Genomic DNA, 23,073 nt, shown 5'->3' with positions numbered 1-23,073 from the left:
AATAAACAAAATAAGCCTAAAACCTATAACAAAGTTAAAAGAAGGTTGTGGATAAACAATGTGTGAACAAACTATGCTCTACAAAAATGGGTTCCTGCAAAGTAACCAAGCGACTCCAAAAGCATGCAATTCAATGTACAGTTAAAAATGCACATGTTGTTAGTGTTGGTAAAAATGCAATTAAGAAAAAGTTTTGCTGTGTAACTTTGGATGTATGGTACGCCCTAGACCCATCCCATATGCTTAAGTCTAATCAACTCAGTGTAGCTTTGCAGTATGCAGAATAAAGGAACCTGAGTGATGAAACTAAAGTCAAACTGAGTTCTTAGGGAACTGAGAAATCACAGAGGAACCCCAACATACTTCCCTTAAGTATTAACAATATGATAATATTGATATTACAATATAAATTGAATTAGTCAGTCAAGGAATTGATAATACTACAACTTAAAATCGGATAACAACAAAAAGCATAATTTAAGACCAACACTTGGTCAGGTTATTACATGAGCACAAACAGTAATCAAACCACAAAGTTAACATAACACCAATGACTAAATGCCTTATTTAATTTGCCTGCACCTATCAGTTTTACTTAGCAGCTTATACTTTCCCTTGTGGAAAGAATGGGCTACAGTATACATTTTTATGTATTCTTCACGATGTATGGTAAGATTTACTACAAGCCTAGGTTAGTTAATACCCAATGGCAGCTTACACTATGGGCTTATATGCACGTGCTATTACTATTAGTGGCCACAAACACACATATACACATCCATGCTTAAAAAAGGCTAAGTTAGCTCTTTCTTAGCAGACATCCCTGCACAGGTGTTGAAATGTCCTGTTAAAGAGACAAAAAGAATAAAGTTACTTAGAAAAAAAAAAAGTATCTGTTCTTTAGCTCGCTTGTCTTGTTAAGCTTCAGAGGCAGACAGGAACTGCAGTTTGAGCAACCAGGCAATGTCTTCTGGCTCAGGTATTGTCATGCTAGCGGGTGTTGCTCTCGGGTCAGCTGCCTAGTTTGAGATGTCTTTGTTTCTGCTTTCTTTAGTAGGGGAAGTTGCGGTATCAGCCCTTGAGTTATTGTTGTGGGGCCTTGGAGAGGAGCACACTTCCTCCTCAGTTACCTCATCTTGTATGGTTGGTGTGATCCCAGGACCACCTCTGTGCTCTTTGATCAGATCAAGGAACCATAGGTCTCCCACCTCAACTGCACTGTCCAGTTTCAATTAGGCAATGTCAATCTGATTCTTGGACCGCTTTTGAGGTTCTCTTTTCAGGATACATTTTCTTAGACACATCCATGAGTCTATGTTTTCCCCAAATAAGTTACATTGAGTGAATAACAGGAGAAGATTACTCTTGTCAATATGATCACAATCCCTTGAGTTTAGGTAAACAGCTGTAACTCTTCAATGGCCTCTTGTCTACTGGGGTCTGTTATCTTCCTGGTCATCACTTATGGCTCATTGTCCATTAACTTACAAAAGTAGTTCCTTACCCATTCATGCTTCCTTACACCTCATGCTTCCACTTCCCCAGATGGACACGATCTCATACATAAGAATTTTCAGAAGTGTCACAACATCTGGGATACTGGGTGAGAGGTTATTTCACTCTATCCAGGCTCAAAGTCAAGCTGCTTCAAAGCTACTTATTTAAATCCATTAACATAAACTTATTAAAAACATAACCACGTAAAGTTTATATACAATGTCCTGCAAATGCATTCTATGCAAATGCCATCTTGATTTCTGGAACTACTTTTGGGGTGCATCTGAAAGAATATTTGCCATATCAATTGCACGATGTTTTAAACAAAGAGGAAATATTGAAAGAATTGAATATATAGACAGACTGCTAAGTGAGAGGGGATATAAAAATCTACAGTTATTTGAGGTTGTAAACATCAAAGATGGAGGGGAAATATTTATTATAGCAGAAGATTGTGGGGGTGGATACAGAAGAAATGTGATGAAAAGAAAAATTTAGACTGCATACAGGGAAATCTTCCCAATACTGAGGTCTGGGAGCCTGTGGAATAATTTTGTACTTGAATTGGTAGAAGCGTCATTTGCAGATTCCTTTAAAACTAGATTATAAAAACCACTAGAAAACATAGAGTCAGGAAGAGTCCTGATTATTTAGGAGATGGGCTAGATGACCTGACAGGTCCTTTCCAGCTCTAGATTCTATGATATTCAACTCAACAACTGTGTGATGGGCACGGGAAGAAGTCAGACATGAAAAAAATAGTTGTCAATGAAAAATGTCATTATAAACATAACAATATTCTGTACTTTCCACATGTATGGTTAAAAATTACATGGTATATCAAAGAGGGTTTCAAGAGGGGTTTATTGTAGTACAAGAGGTGAAACTGCAGTAGGGAATGCTCAAATGGACAAAAGTTCTGCAACAGGATTTTATCTTTTCAGAAAGAGATTCTGTCAGCCCCTATCCTTGCAAGGCAGAATTGCTGAAAATCACCTTCTGCTACAAGTATCTTTACAATTTAAAAATAGAAATGGGGGAAAAGAAAAAAATTGTGGAGGGGCTAGAAGCAAAGGAGTGTGAATGGTATTATAGGACCTGTTCCTGCAACCGTTATGCATATGATCAATCCAATTCAAGTAAACAGGGCTACTCGTGAGTGAAGGATGCAGGATCCAAGCCATAATCGAACACACACAGAAAATAAAATACATTAGCCTATTATGTGATGATAACTTCTAAGAGCTAGATTGTGATACCCACGATGAATACTATCTTACACTACAAGTAACTCCATTGACTTCAACAGGATCTTGTGGTGTAAGAGTTAATGTAAATATGGTTATTACAATAGAAGTTAGAATGCAGCTAAGATTTATTTTGAGATATAGATTTCTAGTTGCCCCTCCTATGTGCAAATACATTTTAATAGTATTTGGAGAAAATTGCCTTGTGTGTGTGAGGAAATATATTTTTTTTAATGTTTTAGGAGTTTTAAAAGTTTGGTCAATCATTCAACCTCTCTGGATATGCTGCATATATTAATGTTGGGCTCATCGTAATGACGTTCAATTCATGAAAAAGTGATGCAAATTTAAAAAGACAACTGAAGTGCCTAAAGTCTTCATTTGAGGCAGCAAATGCATCTTCCAAGTTGCAAATACAAACTGCATTATACCTGCTCTAGATTTATCTTCCACTCCAGTTCACTTTCAAATCTTTTGGTGTACTAGAGTGGAAAGAAATGACGATAAAAAGGAAAACATAAAAGAGGGAAGATAGTGGCATTTTTAATAGAAATGTATGTAGTGAAATTTAAAGAGAACAAAAATGAGTAAGAAGGAGAAAAAAAAATCATATCTGCCCATTCAGATTTTATTCATTTTCTCATGTTACCTGGAAGCTTTTGGGGTCACGTGAAAATAAGTACAGCAAATTTAACTGTGGAGTTACTGTGTTACCCTGTTGTGAAACTTTCGCTACTGTGAATAAATTGTCACAACTTCCTGAATTCTTCTGCAAAAAAGAATACTGAGAGTGAGTGCAGCAAAGCATTTGGCCCACACGAAGCAAAAGCATTGGGGAAGTCTTTGGGTTAGATGAGCATTTCTTAAACCTCTGTTGTTGTTTTTTTTTAAATGGTTCAGTTTATCATCTTGTACTCAAACAGCTAAAAGCCATCTCTCTCTTGGCACTGCACCTGAAGCTTTAAGGTGATTATAAAGGGTAAAATGCATCCCTTTGAAGAGACCCAGCATAAAGTCTATGCAGCACTTCACTCCTATTTAGAGCTTCAAAATCAAGCTTAAATTCTGTGGAGGCTTTGTGCTGGGCTCCTATGCACAGGGATGCAGTACTGCCAACCTCAAGCATTCAAAAACCACGAGTCAAGCCCTAATTAGTCATGAGGTTGCTTAAAAATAATCAGATTTTAAAATAACAACAACAAATGCTGGGTTTTTCTTTTGCCTTGGTTTTAAGCCTGTGTGTTAACATTTTCAAGATTTTTCTCCACAACCATGAGGGCTAGCGCGATGGGATGTCTAAACCCCACACTGGCACTGAAGGGGTTAAGGAGCATCTCTGGGCCCAGGTGATCTCGCCCGTTCCCACCTACTGAGCATGCTCCAGCTGGAAGAGGAGCTTAATAGGGAGCCAGACAGCTCAGAAACATTCTGACGGGGCAGGGAGAACGACCAATTCTGAGAGCTGCAGAAGAGGGGTGCTGCAGAAACCTTTCCTGGGGAGATTCTGCCTGCCTGCTAAGCCCAGGGGGTAGAAGGTTTGGTTACTCTCTTCCTCTTTACTACTTTGTATCATGCCCTGTAAGAATGTGGTGGGTGGTAGGAAGTGGCCCAAGGAGGCAGCCATAAATCAGTCCATCTTAGAGGACCCTGGCCTGGGCTCCCCTACCAACCAACCTTGTTACAAAGAGCACAAAACCCCTCAATTACAGACTCCCCCTTGGGGAAGCCAGGGGAGGACAAAGGCTTTGAAAAATCCGTGGCTGAGACTGGCATCTGCAGGGGCCAACAGACCGACTGGAAGTCCCCCCCAACTGGGACGGCACCAGACCCAATATCTTCCCTGGGACTCTGTTACCCCAGAGGGGGATAAGATTACTCGGCGACCCGACACAGGGGTCAAGTCCACACATATCAAAAGGGAGACTGCCAAGGGGAGTGACAGTGGCTAGGGAGAGACATTGAGGGCAGGACACATAGAAACCTAGTGCCCTAACCACTATGTGCTGCTGCCAGTGAACATTGCCCATCACAGCTAGAAACTTACTTTTTTCATTATCATTTTAAATCATGCCCATATGATTCCAAGAGCTGGGCTTTAGGACAAACTACAAATATTGTGAGACATCATGAAATCCTGAGAGTTGGCAACACTGTAAAAAAGGCAGATTTCACTCAGACAGAGGGCAATCAAAAGTATAGTGGCCATTTATACAGACTATACCCTACACTTAAAAATCACAGTTATTAATGGTATTCATATCATTTTTCACCTTCTCTGTATAAAGCCAGTCTAATCCAAAAAAGGAACAAAAATTCCTATTGTAAAATGCAATCTAACACTTTCATTAAAAGATATGCAAGTCATTTCCAGGGATGCTGCGAATTCATATTTAGCTTGAAATATGGATTGTATAAGAGCCACACGTCTGTAAAACCTAACACCAATATAAATGCCGGGGGGGGGTGTGTGTGTGTTAATATTCTAAACCTTCCCCTTTAGTGTCTCCACATAAAACTTTACAGCACTCAGAATCTAAAAGTGAAACAGACATCACTGATTTTCAGCTCGAGTGCTGTGCTCACTGTCTGGTGTTAGAAATAAGTCTAACATCATTTTTTACCAGCTGGCGTCTGCTAATTGTTTGCAAATTCAGACTAGTACAAATGACATTAAAATAATCTAAACTGAAGGAAACAAAGGCATGACCCTCTGCAAAATCAGCAAACTCAATGGGAACAGAAACTGCATTACACCAAAACGGAGGAAGGGAAGACTTCATATCAGCAGACAAATACAAGTCATAAGACAGGCTATCATGAGTAGTACTATGCATGTGCAGGTAGCAAGACGTATGGCTTAGTGGGGGAAATAAAGCCATCAGGATGTTGCTTGCAGTTGAATAGGTAGGAGACACATTGAGAACAAACAAATGCACATACCAACAAACAACTCTTGGCGGTTAAGAAGAAATGGGTGATTAAAGGGACACTGACTTGAAAAGAAATCAATTTTTTCTGGATTTTTTTAACCTAATCTTGTTACAAATAACCCTAAAACAAACCTATCAGGAGAACTTTAGAAGCAAATAAGGGCTCAGTTCTGCAAGGTACTAAGCACTAGATCCCTGACCTAACAAAGCACTTGAGCATCTGCTTAATTTTGTCCCCCTAGAAGTTGGGCTAGTCACATGCTTAAGTACCTTGCTAAACTAATACCTATAGCTCTTTAAAAAAATCGTTATTAACAGAAAATCAGTCACACGTCTTTTGTATCATGTTAGCAACTTTCACACCAAATTCCACTACTCTCTCTTTGTACACTTTGCCTGCAGTATCCTATATGCCCTAAACACTGCAGAGTAGCTACTAGAAGTATGCCAGGGTATAGGTGGTGTTCGATATCACCTCCATACTATTAAAAATTTTCATAACACAAGGCTCTGGAAAAAACTCAGAAATGATAACTGCTGTCTTTTAAAATGTTGGATAACCTCTGCTCATAAAATATTCACACCGAAATATGAATTTCTAATATTTCATTTACAAGATTTGACCTTTTAACTCCTTTTTGAGTCTGCGGTAGAGATTCAGTGTGTTAAACCAATGGTATAAATACCCTAGTAAATATTAAAATTCAAATGTTAAACCAGCAGTTTTCCCCTCCAAAAGTTGGTCCCGTAGTCCAATGTGAGATTAAATCCTCTTCTCTGAGACTGAAATCAATGAATATCATTAACAAGTCTTGTGAATGTACAGAATTTAAAATTCTAAATTGGAGAGAGTATATGTGCTCCAGTCGCAACAGTGTCCTCTACATCTACAAACCTGACACAAGGCCATTGGATGCAGCCAGCTGGGCTAGCTCCACTGATGTCAAGGGACGTATGCCAGTTTGCACCCGAGGGTCAAATTCAGAGGTGACATATAAAGTCTAATTTAGAACTGCTTGCTAGTCGAAGGGCCCTGATTCAAAGCCCACTGAAGTCAATGGAAAAAGTCAATGGATCAGACTGTACATTGGTGGAACTTGTATGCCAAGGAGCTGGATGAAGGTGAAAGGTAAAACGGGTGGGGGCTACTTCGGCGTACACTTGCTACACTACTCATTCTTGTCTTTAGGCACGTGAGATAGACCAGCTTAGAATCCTTACATTCAGAGAGCCAAATTCAGATGTCATGGGCCAGGAAGTAAAAGGTGTAAGTTACAAGGCAGTAAGTGGGTCTGAGTCTCACTCTAGGCATCTAAGTTGGTGAACATACATATTGGAGACCATTACACCAACTCTGACTCTCTCTTAGTTAGACTGTAAGCTCTTTGAGGCAAGGACCACCCTCTCCATATATATCTATGTAATGTTTAGCACTGTGGGGCCCCAATCTTGACTGGGACTGCTAAGTGCTACCATATTACAGATAACTGAGGTCTGCCCAGCTGAATGAAGCCAGACTTTTGTCATTGACTTCATGGGGAGCAGATCCTTAGACTGCCTTCTAAATGTAGCTCTAATACCTCAGGCTATCAGGAAATCATCAGACCCTACTGAACCATTGGGAGCTTTGGAAATTGGAAAATTAGAATCTGATTGATTTCCACAGCTCAGAACGTCTTCTGAACAGCCATGGAGTCTTTGTAAAAGTTCAAACATCATTAACTCAGTTTCCATTTGCAAACAAGTGTCAAAAATATCTCATTTGTCCACTAAAATAAATCTGTGTGAGTAAACATAAATTAAAACAAGCAAAAAAAAACCCAACTTACTGCAGGTCCAATTATAACAAGGTGGATATGGGGCTCTCTTCTGTGCCACTCTAAAACACAACAGAAATTTTTTTTTAATATTAACAAATTATGCTTAATATTCTTACAATCACATACAGAGACTAGGCCAAGTCCTCCTCCCTTGAAAACAATGGGAGCACTTGCATGACTCAGACAGGTAGAATTTGGACAGTAGCATTAGTGATAGTGTTTAAATATGGAAAGTAGATCAGATTTTCACTTCAACATTCACACACAATATTTGATTCATTAACATTATTGAAGTTAGTGTTTATTTTTCTTTCACTCACTCTGTTATGATTCAAGTGTTATTTTTTGTGATTAAGCTGAGGTATTATTTTAGAATAATTTTAACAGTGAAGCGTTTTACATGATGCTGGTGAATGGGGTTACTTAATCAAGGTGGTTTGGATTCTTGTTCTGCCTAAATGACCAGGACTTATTCTTACCACGAGCACCTGCATGTGGCCCCCAGGAAATGCTGCGGAAATGCAATGTTTTGTTGTTACCGGTGGAGGGAAAGAATAACTGCAAAGTCATTACAGTTGTATAGTGTTTGTAACTCCAGAATCTAAAAAAATGCCTCTCTTCAACGATTCCATTGCCGAAATAGGGCCCACTCATGTGAACACTTACTTGACTTTAACAGACTACACATGGTAATAAGCCCTCCACAGTATAGTAAGGGTTTGCATAATAGGATCAACAGAATAGTGGCCTAAGATTTGTAGGGGGCTAAGATTTAGAATGCCTGGACTCCCTGCAGCCACAGTTCAAATCCTGGCAGAAGAGACTCATCCATTCACGCTTTTGACACAGCTACATTGAGAAACATGCCTTTGCTGTGTATGTGGGTCTTTCAAAAGTGAACACCTAGTAAAAGGTATGACTAGCTTTGATATGGATGATCTAATCAATTCCAAAGGGTATGCGGTATGTCTAAACTAGGAAAACAGGTTGTGTTTTAAAATATGTTAGGCTCTCCTGTAGATTCACCACCCACAGTCTAACAACTTTCTTTTAAGAAGTCAGACTTTGTCTATCCTTTAAAACCTGTTTTAAAATGTTTCAGCCGACCTCTTCAAATGTGGTCTATTTTCCTAGTTCAGACAGAGCTTGGAACTTTGAGAGTAACTTAGTGAATCTCATTGGCTGGTGTGATCTGTTTTCTGTATAATTATCAAATATATTGCTTTTTAATTGGTGTATCAAATTTCAGACCTGCCTTATTTTGGTTGTGCCTCACATGAACCTTCGTATCAGTGTTCGACTTTATACATCTTGATGTGAAATGTACCAAAAAGAAATACTGAGAACAAAAGACACAAAGGATATAAACATTACAAATACGAACTTTTACTGCTCTTCTCACTTCTGACGACCTCCCTCCTAAGCTGATCTGTTGTCATTACTTTCCACATTATATCTCTTTTAGACCCCGATCCTGTTCTCAGTGCAGGGATTCTGTCTTATATGTATGGTAAGCCCTGTGTGAATTATGATACTGTGATAATCATAATTGAACATGGAATAATTGTAAATCAATTTTCCAATTAGAAAGGACTTTAAAAAAAAATTTGTTGTTCATTTAAAAAAAAACCCACACTTTTCCAATCTACAAAATAAGTTAAAATTCAAGTTGGTCACTCATCTTTTTAGTTCATAATTTTTAGTTATATTTTAAAGTTTAATCTTGTTTTGAAGTTGAGAAATGATAGAATCACAGAAATGTAGGGCTTGGAAGAACCTAAGAGGCCCTGTAGTCCATCTCTCTGGACTGAGGCTGTATTAAGTATAGCTATGATGTGCTGACCGAAAGAAACCCTTACTACTTCTCACTTGTCTCATGTACAAACCTGATGAATCTCTCTGTCTCAAAAAATATATATATATATAGTGTCCTTGCCCATTCTTTGTTAGGGGAAAAATAATGAGGAAGTGGCTTTACAGAAATCTGATGATGAATACAAGAAAAGTCTACTCGCAGGGGATACTGGAGAGATTTTATACTGAATCGAGTGTATTCTGACACAGAGTTTGGGGAGTTGTTTCTGTTCTATGATTACTTATATGGAGCAACCATTCAATAAACTATTTCAGCTAGTGCATCTCATTATCTTGGGTCAGTGAACTGATTTATGAAGCTCCCAGTAATCTCAGAATACTCCAAAGAAGGAATAAACCCTGTGAAAGGCATCAGTGCTTCAGTTCAACAACAAAGTGAAACAATAGAGTAGAGTGTAACAAAGCATAAAAGTAAACTTTTAGTTTAGACAATTACCTGATTCTCTAATGTAGAACAGAGACAGGTTCATGATACTAATAACACCAATTTGAAAAAATGATTGAGATGTCTAAAACTTAAAGTAGCAGATATCTGCAGACATCACAGCCCTGGCTCAACCTCAACATCCACTTCTTTTTGCTCCTGCTCTTGCATTGGGGAGCATCTCTGGTGGAAATCCTGTGACCAGGTTGACTTCCTCCACTACAAATTTGTTCTCTCCTTCAGTTCTGCCATATTCCTAGCTAAATAATTTTACTCCTCCGATTTTAATTGAATCCAAACCTACAATCCCAGCTGCCTTTTTATCACCTATGACTTATTCCTCAAACCCTCCCTTCTTCCTGCCACCACTTCTCTCTCTGCACTGAATCTTACCAATTTCTTGTCACAAGAAAACTGACAAAATACAATGTGAGCTTCCCCCATCAGTCCCCACCTTCTCCTCTTACAATTCTCTCCTCCTTCTCCAACTGTTGTCTCTTGTCATATACTTAGATTGCAGCTCCTTGGGGCAGGAACTGTCTTTGTGTTCTGTGTTTGCACAAGGGGGTACTGCTCCATGACTGGGACTTCTAGGTGGTTTGATACTATTACTACTAAACCGTACCGCAGATAAAAACCCTGTAAAAGCAGGAAGAAAATAAAGGAGATACTGATGAGCACCTCGTTTAAAACATAGTTCCTAGAAAGACGGCCCTGCTTTCCTTCTCACTGTGTTTGGCTAATGTCGGGGGAGGGATAGCTCAGTGGTTTGAGCATTGGCCTGCTAAACCCAGGGTTGTGAGTTCAATCCTTGAGGAGGCCACTTAGGGATCTAGAGCAAAAATTGGTCCTGCTAGTGAAGGCAGGGGGCTGGACTCGATGACCTTTCAAGGTCCCTTCCAGTTCTAGGAGATTGGTATATCTCCAATTTTTTTTTTTTTAATGTTTTATGAAAGGCAGGGCTGTGGGAGATGAGCAATCTGAGTCCTGCTCATGGTAAGTGATGTCAACGGGCCCGAACTTTGGAACTAAATGGAAACTTTTTGTCATAGTTGAACTTGATACAGGAGTCCAAGTAAATGAAATATGTTTGTTTGCAACCCTTTCTAGCATTGTAAGAGCGTCTCACATGCTATGTGAAGAAACCTCAATTTAGATTGCTGCTTTGCCCTAAAAACACGAGAAAAGAATTTTTCTTGTAACTTTAATAGTATTCCTTAGTACACCTGCAAACATATGTAATAACCATGACACAATAAGCCCAAAAACTTCTTTTGAAATAGGTGAACTTCTTTCTTTTGTCTATTATGAATATTGTATGCTAGCAGCAAAATAATTACTCTCTCAACAAGCAAAAGCATCAAATATTTCTCTTTGATTGCAATGCTGTATTATTCCCAGGAGGCAGGAAAAGACACAGTACAGAAATAATGTGTTCAACAGATCAATGTTTATAGGAACACTTTTTAAAAACATAAATATATTATGAAGTATTCTGCAGAGAAAAACACAACTTACAGTAAAGTCATCACACCAAGAAATTTATCTGAATGGTGTTTGGAGGAAAAAACCAAACCCAGTGAAAATGCAGAGACATTTAAACAGCAGGGCACGTACCTGAAAATACATCCACTAAATAAAGAGGGTCCTTGACTCTTCTAAGTCCACATATCAAAAGAAACAGACGTAAATTTTCTGTGTCTTGAGGGATCCCTGTAACGCGATATTTTCAAAAATACCGAATGCAGTTAGAACAGTAAAATATCTTCACAACAATTGCTTCCTGAGTGAGCATGCAACTTGTGCAGTAATCCTAGGAATATAAATAGGGTGATATTTTTCAAAAGCACCCAGCATTGAACTAACTACTCCCAATGGGAGTTAATTTCAGTGGGAGCAGTAGGTCAACACTGAGAGTTTGTGAAAACCCTACCCTGTAACACTAAGAACGATCTATCTCTATGCATTTCCTCAGCATTAAGCGCCTAATCTAAAGCCCACTGCAGTCACTTTCCAGCATCTTGAGGAAATATTACTCTTTTTATGGATGGAAAACCGGACGCAGAGGTTAAATTTCTTGCTTAAAGGGAATATATGCCAGAGCTGGGATTAGTATCCAGAGTTTCTGGCTCCTAGTCCAGTAGTCAGTCAACTGGACTGCATATTTGATTAATGTAATGATAAATTCTAAATGATAAAGCCAAGCAAATGCCCACAATAATGCATATTATGTATAACTCATTGGGTGCAAGGTTGCGTTGTTGTATTTGTTGTTCTTAGCCTGCAGGGAATGAAAAAGATACAACTTTGCTGTTATGTGATGGAATGCTCTAAACCTCCGATACTGCAAGTTTACATTTATCTATAGTTGTCCAAAATCTCTTAGCCAAAGCAGACTCCACTTCTTTCCATGTGGTATTGAGTATAACGGAGTACTCCAGTTAGTTACTTTTACAGTCATACACATTCAGCACAGCAGTCTTACATTAAGAGTCTATAGATTACAAGGAATAAATATTTATACTGTTTATATCTAGAATTTGTTTCAGTGGAGCAACAGGCAATATTTTACAGTCTAGAATGTTAAGGTCTGCTCTACCTTTATGTTAGGTCGACATTGCTACATCAGTCAACGGTGTGAAAAGCCCATACCGCTGACCTAACTTAAACCCTACAGTTGATACATTTATGTCAAGAGAAGAATACTTCAGTTGCTGTAGCCACTCTCATTCGGGGAGGTGGTCTTCCTCCATCTACACTATGGGTTTATCCAGGCAATGTAGTGTGCTGGGATAGTCTCCATAGTGTACGCATACCCTAAGTGATGTAGCAGTTAAATACCAACCTATGCCATCAAGACCACTTTAGTTCTCTGATGAAAAATTTAGCATGTTGGTCTCATTTAAAATGACACTTATGGAAATGAATAATTCATCTGTCCCTAGAAAGGAAGATCGAGTCAGTTAGGGTTGATATTACCAGGGGGATATAATGGAGAACTTGATAGTATATAACAGGGGTTGGCATCCTTTCAGAAGTGGTGTGCCGAGTCTTCATTTATTCACTCTGATTTAAGGTTTTGCGTGCCAGTAATATATTTTAACGTTTTTAGAAGGTCTCTTTCTATAAGTCTATAATATATAACTAAACTATTGTTGTATGTAAAGTAAATAAGGTTTTTAAAATGTTTAAGAAGCTTCATTTAAAATTAAATTAAAATGCAGAGCCTCCCCCCAGGCCAGTGGCCAGGATCCAGGCAGTGTGAGTGCCACTGAAAATCAGCTCGCGCGCTGCCTTTGGCACGTGTGCCATAGGTAGCCTACCCTGGTGTATAATCATATGAACTATATTCAAAACCCATTCTGGTAGACAGGCAGTAATGCCTGGTGTATAGCGAAAGCAACTGGTAACCAAAGGTTCTACTGCGAACCCTATAAGAGTAGAGGCAAATTATATAAATCCTCTGTGCCTCAGTTTCCCCAATCAGTAACATAGAGATCATATGTATTTGGGCAAGAACATGGCCCCATTTCAAGAGGGTTGTGAGATGTGAAGCTCTTCATGTTTGTAAAGAGATATGAGTTCTTCATATGAAAGGAATGTCATAATAAGAGCAAAAACCTTACTATTGCTTCAGTTTCCAAAGCAGTATCTATCCTTTAAACACTCAAGCTGTCACAGAATATTTAACCAGAATTTAAATGACTGCAAAGCACTTATTTTAATCTTAAATTTTCTTTGTAACACACTGACAAGAAAACCTTTTGAAGATAATGAACTATACCCTTCACTATTTATTGTATATCTTTCTGTTAAAATGAATCTGTCAAGAGAAGTCCTCTCAAGTCGCACTTGAACTAACAGTTGGTGCGTTGTGTGGATAAGAAATGCAAATTAAAAATAATTGAAAAATCTCAATGTAAAAAAAAAATAAAAGCACCCACACTTAAATGCTGCTGGAAACACAGAGATAGGAACCATAAAATTCCATCGACTCTTGTTAGAATGTCGTTTAAAAACTGACAATCTAATGTATGCGATTGCAGTTGCTTGGTTCTGCAATAGCACAATTACACTCAGAATGTAATTCTGGGGATGGGTCACCATGTGATGTGCTTGGATCAAATGTGTTCACCGTAATTTAATATAATCCACAAACTGCTGAATGCATGTTCATAACAGAAACATCACTTAATCAATTCTTAGGGGTTGGTAGTTTCCATTTCCTGGCTGAACACTGCACAAAGCAGATCAATTCATTGTCCTTCCATGCACACGTTTATTGAGCCAGTGGCAAGGATAGCCAATATACCTAATTGTCGCAAAACTTTACAGCGGTAAACCATTTCATCAAGTGCTTTATTTATGAGGTCATCTCTGCCCACATCTGATTGTTTTAATTTTATTAAAGAGTTGCTGGCCTTTCAAGGATGACTGAAAAAATCCACACACACTTCAGGTGGTGGAGATAAACAGCTGCAGCAAATAGACTCTTCAGAGACAAAAAGATCCTGTTTTAAGTCAAGTGAGCTCTAGAATAGAAAGAAGAAAATAACAAAAACTGAGACAAGCCATGATAAATCAAAAAGAGTTTAAATCATTTATAACCACTTCTATGAATCATCAAGTACCTTTATTGAAGGGAAACAAGTCTCTAAAACTCTCTTGGTAAAACAAAACCTCAGCCTTATGGCCAGCTAATTTTACTGAATTGCTAAACTGAGCCTAAAAGACTGAACAAAATTGGCTTGGTATAAATTTGCTTATTTCTGACTGTTGATTGATTTGGCTCGCGTATTGTCTCATCATTACACAAACACAAAGGAATTTATCCTCTCACTATTCCTGTGAGGCAGGGAAGTAGTAGTATCCCATCTTACAGATGGGGAAATATTTAAGTGACTTGCCTCAGGCCATATACACGTCCGTGAGAAAGTCAGGAATTGAACGCAAATGTCCCGTGTGCTGAACCACAAGGCCATCTTTTCTTTCTGGAATAGCTTGTATGTATCTACTGGTTCCCTTGGAACAAAAAGCATCAACAGTAGTTAAGAATCATAGTTTATTTAAACAAGGACAATCCTATTTTATTCTTTGTCACGTTGGCTCCCTCCTCACACTTTCTGCTTTCCCAAAGATCCTGTAACTCTAGAAGGCAATAGGAAATGGAATGAAGCAGCTTTATTTAGATTGATCCCATATTCATGATTTTCCATTTTCACTGAATGCTATCTTTACATAGGGGTTTATTCTAATCTCACTTAAAAAGGAGTAAATCATGAATAACTCCCCTGCAGTCAATGGAGTTATACTGGTGTAAAACTAGCATGAGATCTGAACTGAACTTGCATTTTGAAAATGCCATAAACAATCGGTGGTTCATGACATATTCAAGTGATATTGCATTTAAAATTAAAATCTAACTTGGGGATTTAAATGCTCATTTTCACAGCATTTGCTATTGAGTCATTCTGATTTAATTTGAATAGTTTTAGCTGTCACAGAGCGGCTGCAGCAGACAAGGTAGATAATGATGCTGTTTATTGGGCCGAGAATAATTCACAATACACAATGTTTGGGCTAAAAAGGTCCTTTTGTCTGCTGTGATGCCCCATTAAGGCATTATGCTTTTAGGAGAACCAAGGCTGGTTTTGAGTCATAATCTAAACTTCCACAAAGCAAGTTGCTAGAAAAAGAGTCAGACTATGAGTACCATAGCAAAACTCTGCCTGAATTTTAATTACATGTACGGCACAGATATTTGATTTAAATTAAGCTCTCTCCACCTTCTGATGCTTTTTAACTTCTTTGGTTGCTGTGGATTGGAACATCAGGTTGGCACTAAAACTTCAGTCATACTGCAATCAGTATCCAGATCACAGTTACCATGAGTATAGAGTCCATCACAAAAGTTATGAAGATCCTTGGGTTTAACATAAAATCTGGCCTTAATAAAATCTAATATCCTTGCACTTGTTTCTTCCTAGCTCTTAGCATCTTTCTTTCTGCATTATCTTTTTTATTTATTTGTGTAAGTAATGTTTGTAAAGCAGTTTGAAGATGAAAAGCACTGCAGGACTAAATCTGGAAGGTGCTGAGCACCCCTGTGGTAGGTTCTGGACAACCTCAACTCACAGGATAAATAATAATACTTAAAGTGCTTTTCATCAGTAGATCTCAGAGCACTTTGATCCAGTATCGCCCTGTAAAATGCAGGAGTTCTCAGGACAAATTGTTTGGTAGCCTCAGAGTGCAGCCACCAACTCTTGCTAGTGGTCGCTCTTACACATTTTCCTAAAATACTTAATTAGCTTTAGGAAAAACAAATAAATATGCACATAGACATGTCCAAATGATTGTAATTTATTTGTTACTAGCTAGTAAGTCTGTTGTGAAAAGCGATATTAACGAACATACAAGTATCACTTTTCACAGCAGACTTACTCAGCCCTGGATGAGGGGGGTCAGGGGAGGCAGTTTGGGGGGCTGGAGCCAGAAATCCTGCAGCTGGAGCCCGGGCCCTGCCGCTGCACAGGCTGGAGCCCGAAGCCCCCGGCCAGAGTCTGCTGCCCCACCACCCCAGCGCTGAAGGCTAAAGCCTGAGCCTCACTGGCTGCCTTCTCCTCCAGCATTGTACCCCAGGTGTCTCCAGAGGGGAGCAGGGTCCAACCCCTGCTGGCAGCCGCAGCAATCAACACCAAGGCAGTGCATCCGGGACTGCTCTATGATCCCCCGCCCCGCCCCGCATCACAGCCCAGGAGGCTGTGGCCACAAGGAAAGCCCCGTGGTCGCCGCATGCAAGAAATACTGACACAGATGAAGTGACTTGCCTGAGGCCGTCTAGCAGGCTAGTGGTGGGGCTACGAATAGAACGTGGGTCTCCTAAACCCCACCATAATGCTTTAGCCCCCAGGCCACACTACTCTGCAGCTCTATGGTTTGGATCATCTGTAAATGCTAAGTGGTAATAGCTTTATTTTGTAACAGATTTTCTCCATCCTTCCAGTATTTAAAGCTACCATGATATCACATATGTACCTGTGCACTTTCTACACATCTTACTGGAGTTCTGTAGGACAAATTGCTGAAAACATGTATAATCTCTACTGATTGTATTTGGACAAACGTTCACAATCAGCTTTTCTTATGGGCAGGTTATTTCATAAGGCTGTGATTTTTTTTCAGTGGGGCTTAACGGAGTTAGGATTTTAATGGGAACTGGGTGCCTAACTCCCTTAGACAGGAAAACCCCATCCTAATAGTCCATTATGGGATTTCTTGCACCTTCCTCTGAAAGCTCACCTAATATCCACTCTGAGACATAACACTGAATTAAATGGACCACGGGTTTGATCCCATATGGCAATTCCTATGTTCCTAAAAGCTGTCAGAAAGGAGCTATCTGGGGAAGGAATTACCTGCCACTACAATTCAATTTATTGAAGCAGGAATCAGTCGTACAATTTTATTTTATTATATGCAGTAGCTCTTAGTCATTGCCCAATTCATTTTTATGACCAGACTTTCCCCAACTTAATCCTCTTAGGGACATATCAAAAAACAGTCCTGAGAAGATTGCTTCACAGGAGCATCGCAGCCAATCCGCGCTGCCGGTAGTCTCTTCCACTCTTGGGCTGCTTACAGTCAGACTTAAGCAACACCTGTGTGTCTACTTGGCTTTCTATTTATTCACTGAAGATTATTAAATTTTCACATCAAGATAATGCTACCATCAGATTTTCACCTCCTCGGTGCCTTTTTCAAGACATCTTGGAGCCCCTGCTGCGAAAAGCAAACTATAGCTATCTGTACAAGAAAGCAATCATTTCAGCATTCTCACTCTTGATTTAGCCTCACAAAATACTCAAGAGCCCTAATGCAGGGAGCACATTAATACAGTAAGTGCAACGCTGGCTTTTTAGGTGCTACAGCCATAACAGCTATGTGGAAATTGATGTCTGAAAGGAGGCACCTGGTTTTTGTTTTTAGCTTAAGTGGAAGCTTCACTTTCTGCTGTAGTACTGCGCTCCCAAGAAGCTTTACCTAATCTGTAATACAATTTTAATGCAAAAACAACACTTTTAACAGATCTGCCCCTTTGATGTATTCTTCTCGCGTTAGTGACAAAAATAATTTTTTACTTGTTTTTATGTTTTACTTCTGCTAGTGCTACTGAGTCAGTGCTTTGGGACAATGAGCTGGATTGTGTTCTGGCTCATGCATCATAAATAGGAAAAAAAAGTCTCAGCTACTGCTGGGCCAAATTCCACTCTCCACTTCAGATGTGTAACTGAGCACAGATTTGACCCACAAAAACTGTATTGCACATACCATCTTGATTTTGCAAAGGAAACTTGTAAATTAAAGAAACTTGATAGCCATTAACAGGCTATTAAAATAACTGCCCTACTGTGATATTTCAGAGTATAATTGCACTATAAAGAGGAGGCCAAATTTTCTATGGTGTAACTCCATTGATGTCACTGGAGTCACATTAGCAGAGAATGTGGCCCAAGAAATGTTGTCTAGTAGCTATAACAGAGGACTAGGAATTGTGACTCCTGTATTCTATGCCTGGCTGTATTCTTGACTCACCTGATCTAGGGCAAGTCACTTAATTGCAAACTGCCTATGTTTACCTATCTGTACAATGGATATAATACTTCGAGGGATATTATGAGGCTTAACCAAATAATGTTGGTAAAGTGCTTTGAACCCCTCAGCTGAAAGGTACAACGAAAGTACAAAAAGCTTCTCAAGATCAGGTGCAGCTTGTGCAAAGCATTTTGCTTAGATATTGCCCTGCTTATATAACACTTCTGCATGAAAACAAGATCTTTGTTGGTTCCGCTCCTACAGTTTGTTCCTCATCTGAAATCATAATCCTATCTTTGTCATATCAGTCACTTTCACAGCACGCAACTGGAATGTCAGTAGCAAAGAATTATGACTTTCGGTGGGGAACAAGAAGGCAGAAACAGGTACATTCTTTCTTAGAATCTCTGCCCCTATATTTGGGGAGATGTCCTTAATATTTTGCTTCCTTTGATCTTTATTTATGCTGTACAAGTAGACTTATTCCTATGTCCCTAAAATAAAATGTTTTACAAAGTTTTCCATAAGGTCAGAGCAGCTTTTTTAAATAAAACCGAGTAAATAATAGATGGTCTTTTAAGAACCAATTATGAAGAAATGGCTTCCTAAATCCTGGGATTTTGAATTTTCTTTTAAGTCCCTTATTCTAGTGGTTCTCATACTGTGGGTCGGGACCCCAAAGTGGGTCGCGACTCCATTTTAATGGAGTCACCAGGGCTGGCATTAGACTTGCTGGGGCTCGGGGCCGAAGCCTGAGCCTCACCGCCTGGCGCCAAAGCCCAAGAGCGAAGGGGCTCAGGCTTCAGCTGCAGCCCTTGATGGCAGGGCTGAGGTTACAGGCCCCCTGCCTGGGACTGAAGCCCTTGGGCTTTGGCTTTGGCCTCCCTGCCTGGGGTGGCAGGGCTTGCCCCTTAACTTTGTCCCGTCTCCCCCCATTTAGGACTCGGGCAGGCTCAGGCTTCAGTCCCCCCTCCTGGGGTCGTGTAGTAACTTTTGTTGTCAGAAGGGGGTCGCGATGCAGTGAAGTTTGAGACCCCCCTGCCTTATTCAAATCCAGCCAAGGCAGACAGTGCTCAAACGGTATTACCACGTGATGGCTGTTCAGTGCTCTGCAAGTATTGTGTTCTCACCCCAGTCCTTAGTGGATACATGTCAACACTGCAAATACCATCACTGCAGCGGGCACCATTACCAACAGGCTTTGCAGAACTGCCATGGACTTGGTGACACAATTACCTTCTCAAACGTGGTGGTGGTGCCTCTAGGTTTGAAACATGCTAGTGGGGAAATAACTTCAGGCTCCAGGGCTTTCAAATCTTTCTTGGCTACTAAACGGACAGGTTTTTAATTAATATTTTGGATGAAATCTTGTTAGTTTCCAGACACTTCAAGTTTTGAATGCTAGTGATCATGCTTTTTTTTTTTAAATGAAATGTTAGTATTTTAAAGGTAATTATAAAGACTACATTTTGCTGCCCCGAAGACAGAACTATCCATTATCATCTGGCTCCATGACTCTTCTCACTCTTGCTATGTGCTGAGGGCTAACAAAAAATATATTATTCTCTTTGCTTTGCAAAGTCTCGTGTGTGTGAATGCTTATAGTCTAGGCTTTAATAGAGTCGTTAATATAAGATGTGACTGTAAACTGATTTAAATGGATGTGAATGCTTTTATTTCACTTTCAATTATGCTTATTTCAGTTTAGCTTAAGTCAATTAGGAACAGGTTTAAGCTAAACTGAAATAAACCCCTCGAAGTGTCCACACAGGGGTTTGAACCAGTTTAACTTAAACTGATTTAATAAAACTGGTGGAAGTTTTTATGTAGCCAAGGCCTCTGTCAGGATGACAGCCTAATAAAAGCAATCTCCTAAGGAATCTATTTAGCTTGATGGTAGTAAATGACAATGACTGATACTTAATTGGGAAAGACTATGTATATTCTGTTTGAGGGAGACATTTGGTTAGTACCAACTACTTAAGTGGCACTAAATCCTAGGTGTTGGAGGATCCACTGCTACATAAATCCTCCAGTCCTTTTCTCCCTGCAGCAGGAATGTGAGGGTCATAGAAACTGGGGAAGATGTTGCCAAAGCTAATACATAAAAAGATTAAATAAAGAATATATATTAGGCAGCAAAAAGCAGGGGACTCTACTTCAAAATTGAGCTATAGCATGGCACTATATATATGGGGCCTTGAGAATATCCATGTTGTGGGTGTCAAGACAGTATAACAGAAACAAACTAAGTAGCATCTCAGGAATCATTTCTGAAGCATTCCTGAATACATTATTTTTATGATAAAGGCAAGAGTAAAATACAGCCCCCATCACTTAACAGGACTTTAAAATAGCAAATTTATTTAACACCATCCCAGTATGAACAATCAAGAAAAAAAACTGATAGAGCAATCTCAGATAAATAGTATAAAATTGTTCTTACAAATCTTACTGAAGAGCCGCAGGCTTCTATGTGCCTGGGTGATATCAGACTCTGACTTGCTGGAGGTAAGGATGCAGTTTGAGATCATCTTAGCTCAAGTGACCTAGTTTCTCACTGTTTGTTCAAATAAAGACATTTTTCTTATTTGAGATTTTAATGGCTGTTTTCATGAACTGTATTCACGAGTTTCTAAAGGGGGAAAACCAAACTTTAGATGATTTATATTCAAAGTGCTTGTTTTGGACAGGATTTTTTTTTAAAAATCCTAAAAAAACAAACCTTTAACATATGTTTTATCTTTTATAGTTTAAGATTTGAAAATGGTACATATTAGAGGTCAAATATATATTTTATATCAGGTATATTGATTGTATTTGTACATTTAAATAACTTAAGACACGAGGTTACACATAAGTGCACACTGTCTTCAGACAAGATTGCCCCTATGAATGCTGGGTCAAGGGCAATCAAAGTCTTCAGGGTTAATTTTTTTTAATCCCTGAATTGAACTTGATTTTCACTTGTATTCCAAAGACCTTTAGATCACCATACCAGGTCCACATTATTTAGGCTTATCCACCTGACTTCTCTTTTGTTTGGAAACTATGTCTAAGTTATGTTTGGAGGGCGAGGTTAAATCCCCTCTCGAATCCTCCTTTCTGTTCACTTTGAACCATATCAAATCTTTTATCTCTCTTGAAAAATTGTTCATTTTTCTGTCTCCTACACACTTCAAAGTATTAACTGATCTCCTACAAAAGAAAATCTATAGGTTTCTTGCTGAGATTTCAGATTCTGTCTGAGATGGTTATTTTATCTTCCAGAGTTTGAATCTTGGGTGACTTTGTCCACTACTGGAATATATCTTTGATATGCTCAGTAAGTCTTCTAACTCTGCTTTGTCCTTTACATTCATCTCTTCAGCCACATGTTGGAAGTGTCACAATAAATCATCTAATTTCTTTTGTATTTTCATAACTAAGAGTTTTACAGCATTAGGTCTTCAACACTGGCTTTTTTAAATCTTGTCTCTGACTCTCAAAATTCAACCCTTCATGATTTTAAATACTTTTAGCTGCTCAGCCCAGCCAAATTCCCCATTTTGTGTACTACAGTAGCATTACATGGCAGTTCCCATAATGCAATCCAGCTTTTCAGTTCTACCTTATCATCTGCTGATCCTGACGCCACTGACTGCACTGAGAACAGAATTAGGTCCATCATTAGTACAATCAGGTCCCCATTCAGCAACAAACTTAAGAACAAGTATATGAATAACTTTAAAAAAATGTTTAAATGCTTGGCTGAATTGGGACCTTAATCTACAAAGTAATCCTTTCCCTTGAAATGAAAGAAGGGGGAGGATACAGGGGACAGACTCCATTGTAACTGAAGAAACTAAAAGTACCGTATATACTCGTTCATAAGCCAAATATTTTTGGTAAAAAAGTGACGCGTCAAAGAGGGGGGGTCGGCTTATAAACAGTTCTACACCTAAATTTGATTATTTTAAACTCTATGGAATCATTGAATTGAATATCTAATACAGTGTCATTTTGTTTACCTGGAGCATCTGCAGGCATGGAGCCCCTCAGCTCCCTGTGGCCACGGTTCGCCGTTCCCAGACAATGGAAGCTGTGGGAAGTGGCTGTGGCCGCAGGGAGCTGAGGGGCTCCATGCCTGCAGACGCTCCAAGTAAAGAAAACATCCCGACCCGCCAGCGGCTTACTCTGACGGGCCGGGAGCCAAAGTTTGCCAACCCCTGAAATATAGGGTCGGCTTATGAAATGGTCGTACAGTTTTTGCTATTTTTACCTAACCATCTTGGGGGGTCGGCTTATAAATGAATGGGCTAATGAACAAGTATATATGGTAGTTTATCATAAATTAATTACTAGAGGGCCTTTGCACTTTCAGGGCCTTAATCTTCCTAGGTGCTGCGCACTCTCAACTTCCATTGATTCCACTGAAGTACTCAACACCTCACAGGATAAGACCTTATATGAAAAAATTAGACTGCAGGAAATGTAGCATCATATGGCTTCTATAATTTCTAGTTATCAGTAATAGATATGGCAGTATGGTTTCCACTGTATATGAACAAAACAAAAACCACTTTGAGATATTTTCCCCCAAAGATTCAATAATCAGACTTCACAACATTAGTGTGAATAGGACTACATTTCTTTTGAGCATAGGCCTGGCTTCCTACCCTACTAGTAAATTTAAGGCCAGTTTA

General features: G+C 39.2%; 1 protein-coding gene across 1 annotated transcript in view; it reads right to left on the bottom strand.

The window, feature by feature from the left end:
- The window catches only part of GLT1D1 (glycosyltransferase 1 domain containing 1), a 93,384-nt gene that overhangs the window by 35,527 nt on the left and 34,784 nt on the right, over nt 1–23,073 (bottom strand). The window contains exons 7-8 of the mRNA XM_044990215.1: nt 11,411–11,506; nt 7,504–7,553 (exon numbers count right to left, since the gene is read on the bottom strand). Coding sequence (XP_044846150.1) covers nt 7,504–7,553; nt 11,411–11,506 — 146 coding nt within the window. The remainder of the gene's footprint in view (nt 1–7,503; nt 7,554–11,410; nt 11,507–23,073) is intronic.

This window comes from Mauremys mutica, chromosome 16 (genome assembly GCF_020497125.1).
Source record: "Mauremys mutica isolate MM-2020 ecotype Southern chromosome 16, ASM2049712v1, whole genome shotgun sequence".
In the NCBI taxonomy this organism is placed as follows: Eukaryota; Metazoa; Chordata; order Testudines; family Geoemydidae; genus Mauremys; species Mauremys mutica.
Note: the sequence above shows the minus strand (reverse complement) of the source record. Positions and strands in the feature narration are given on the sequence as shown.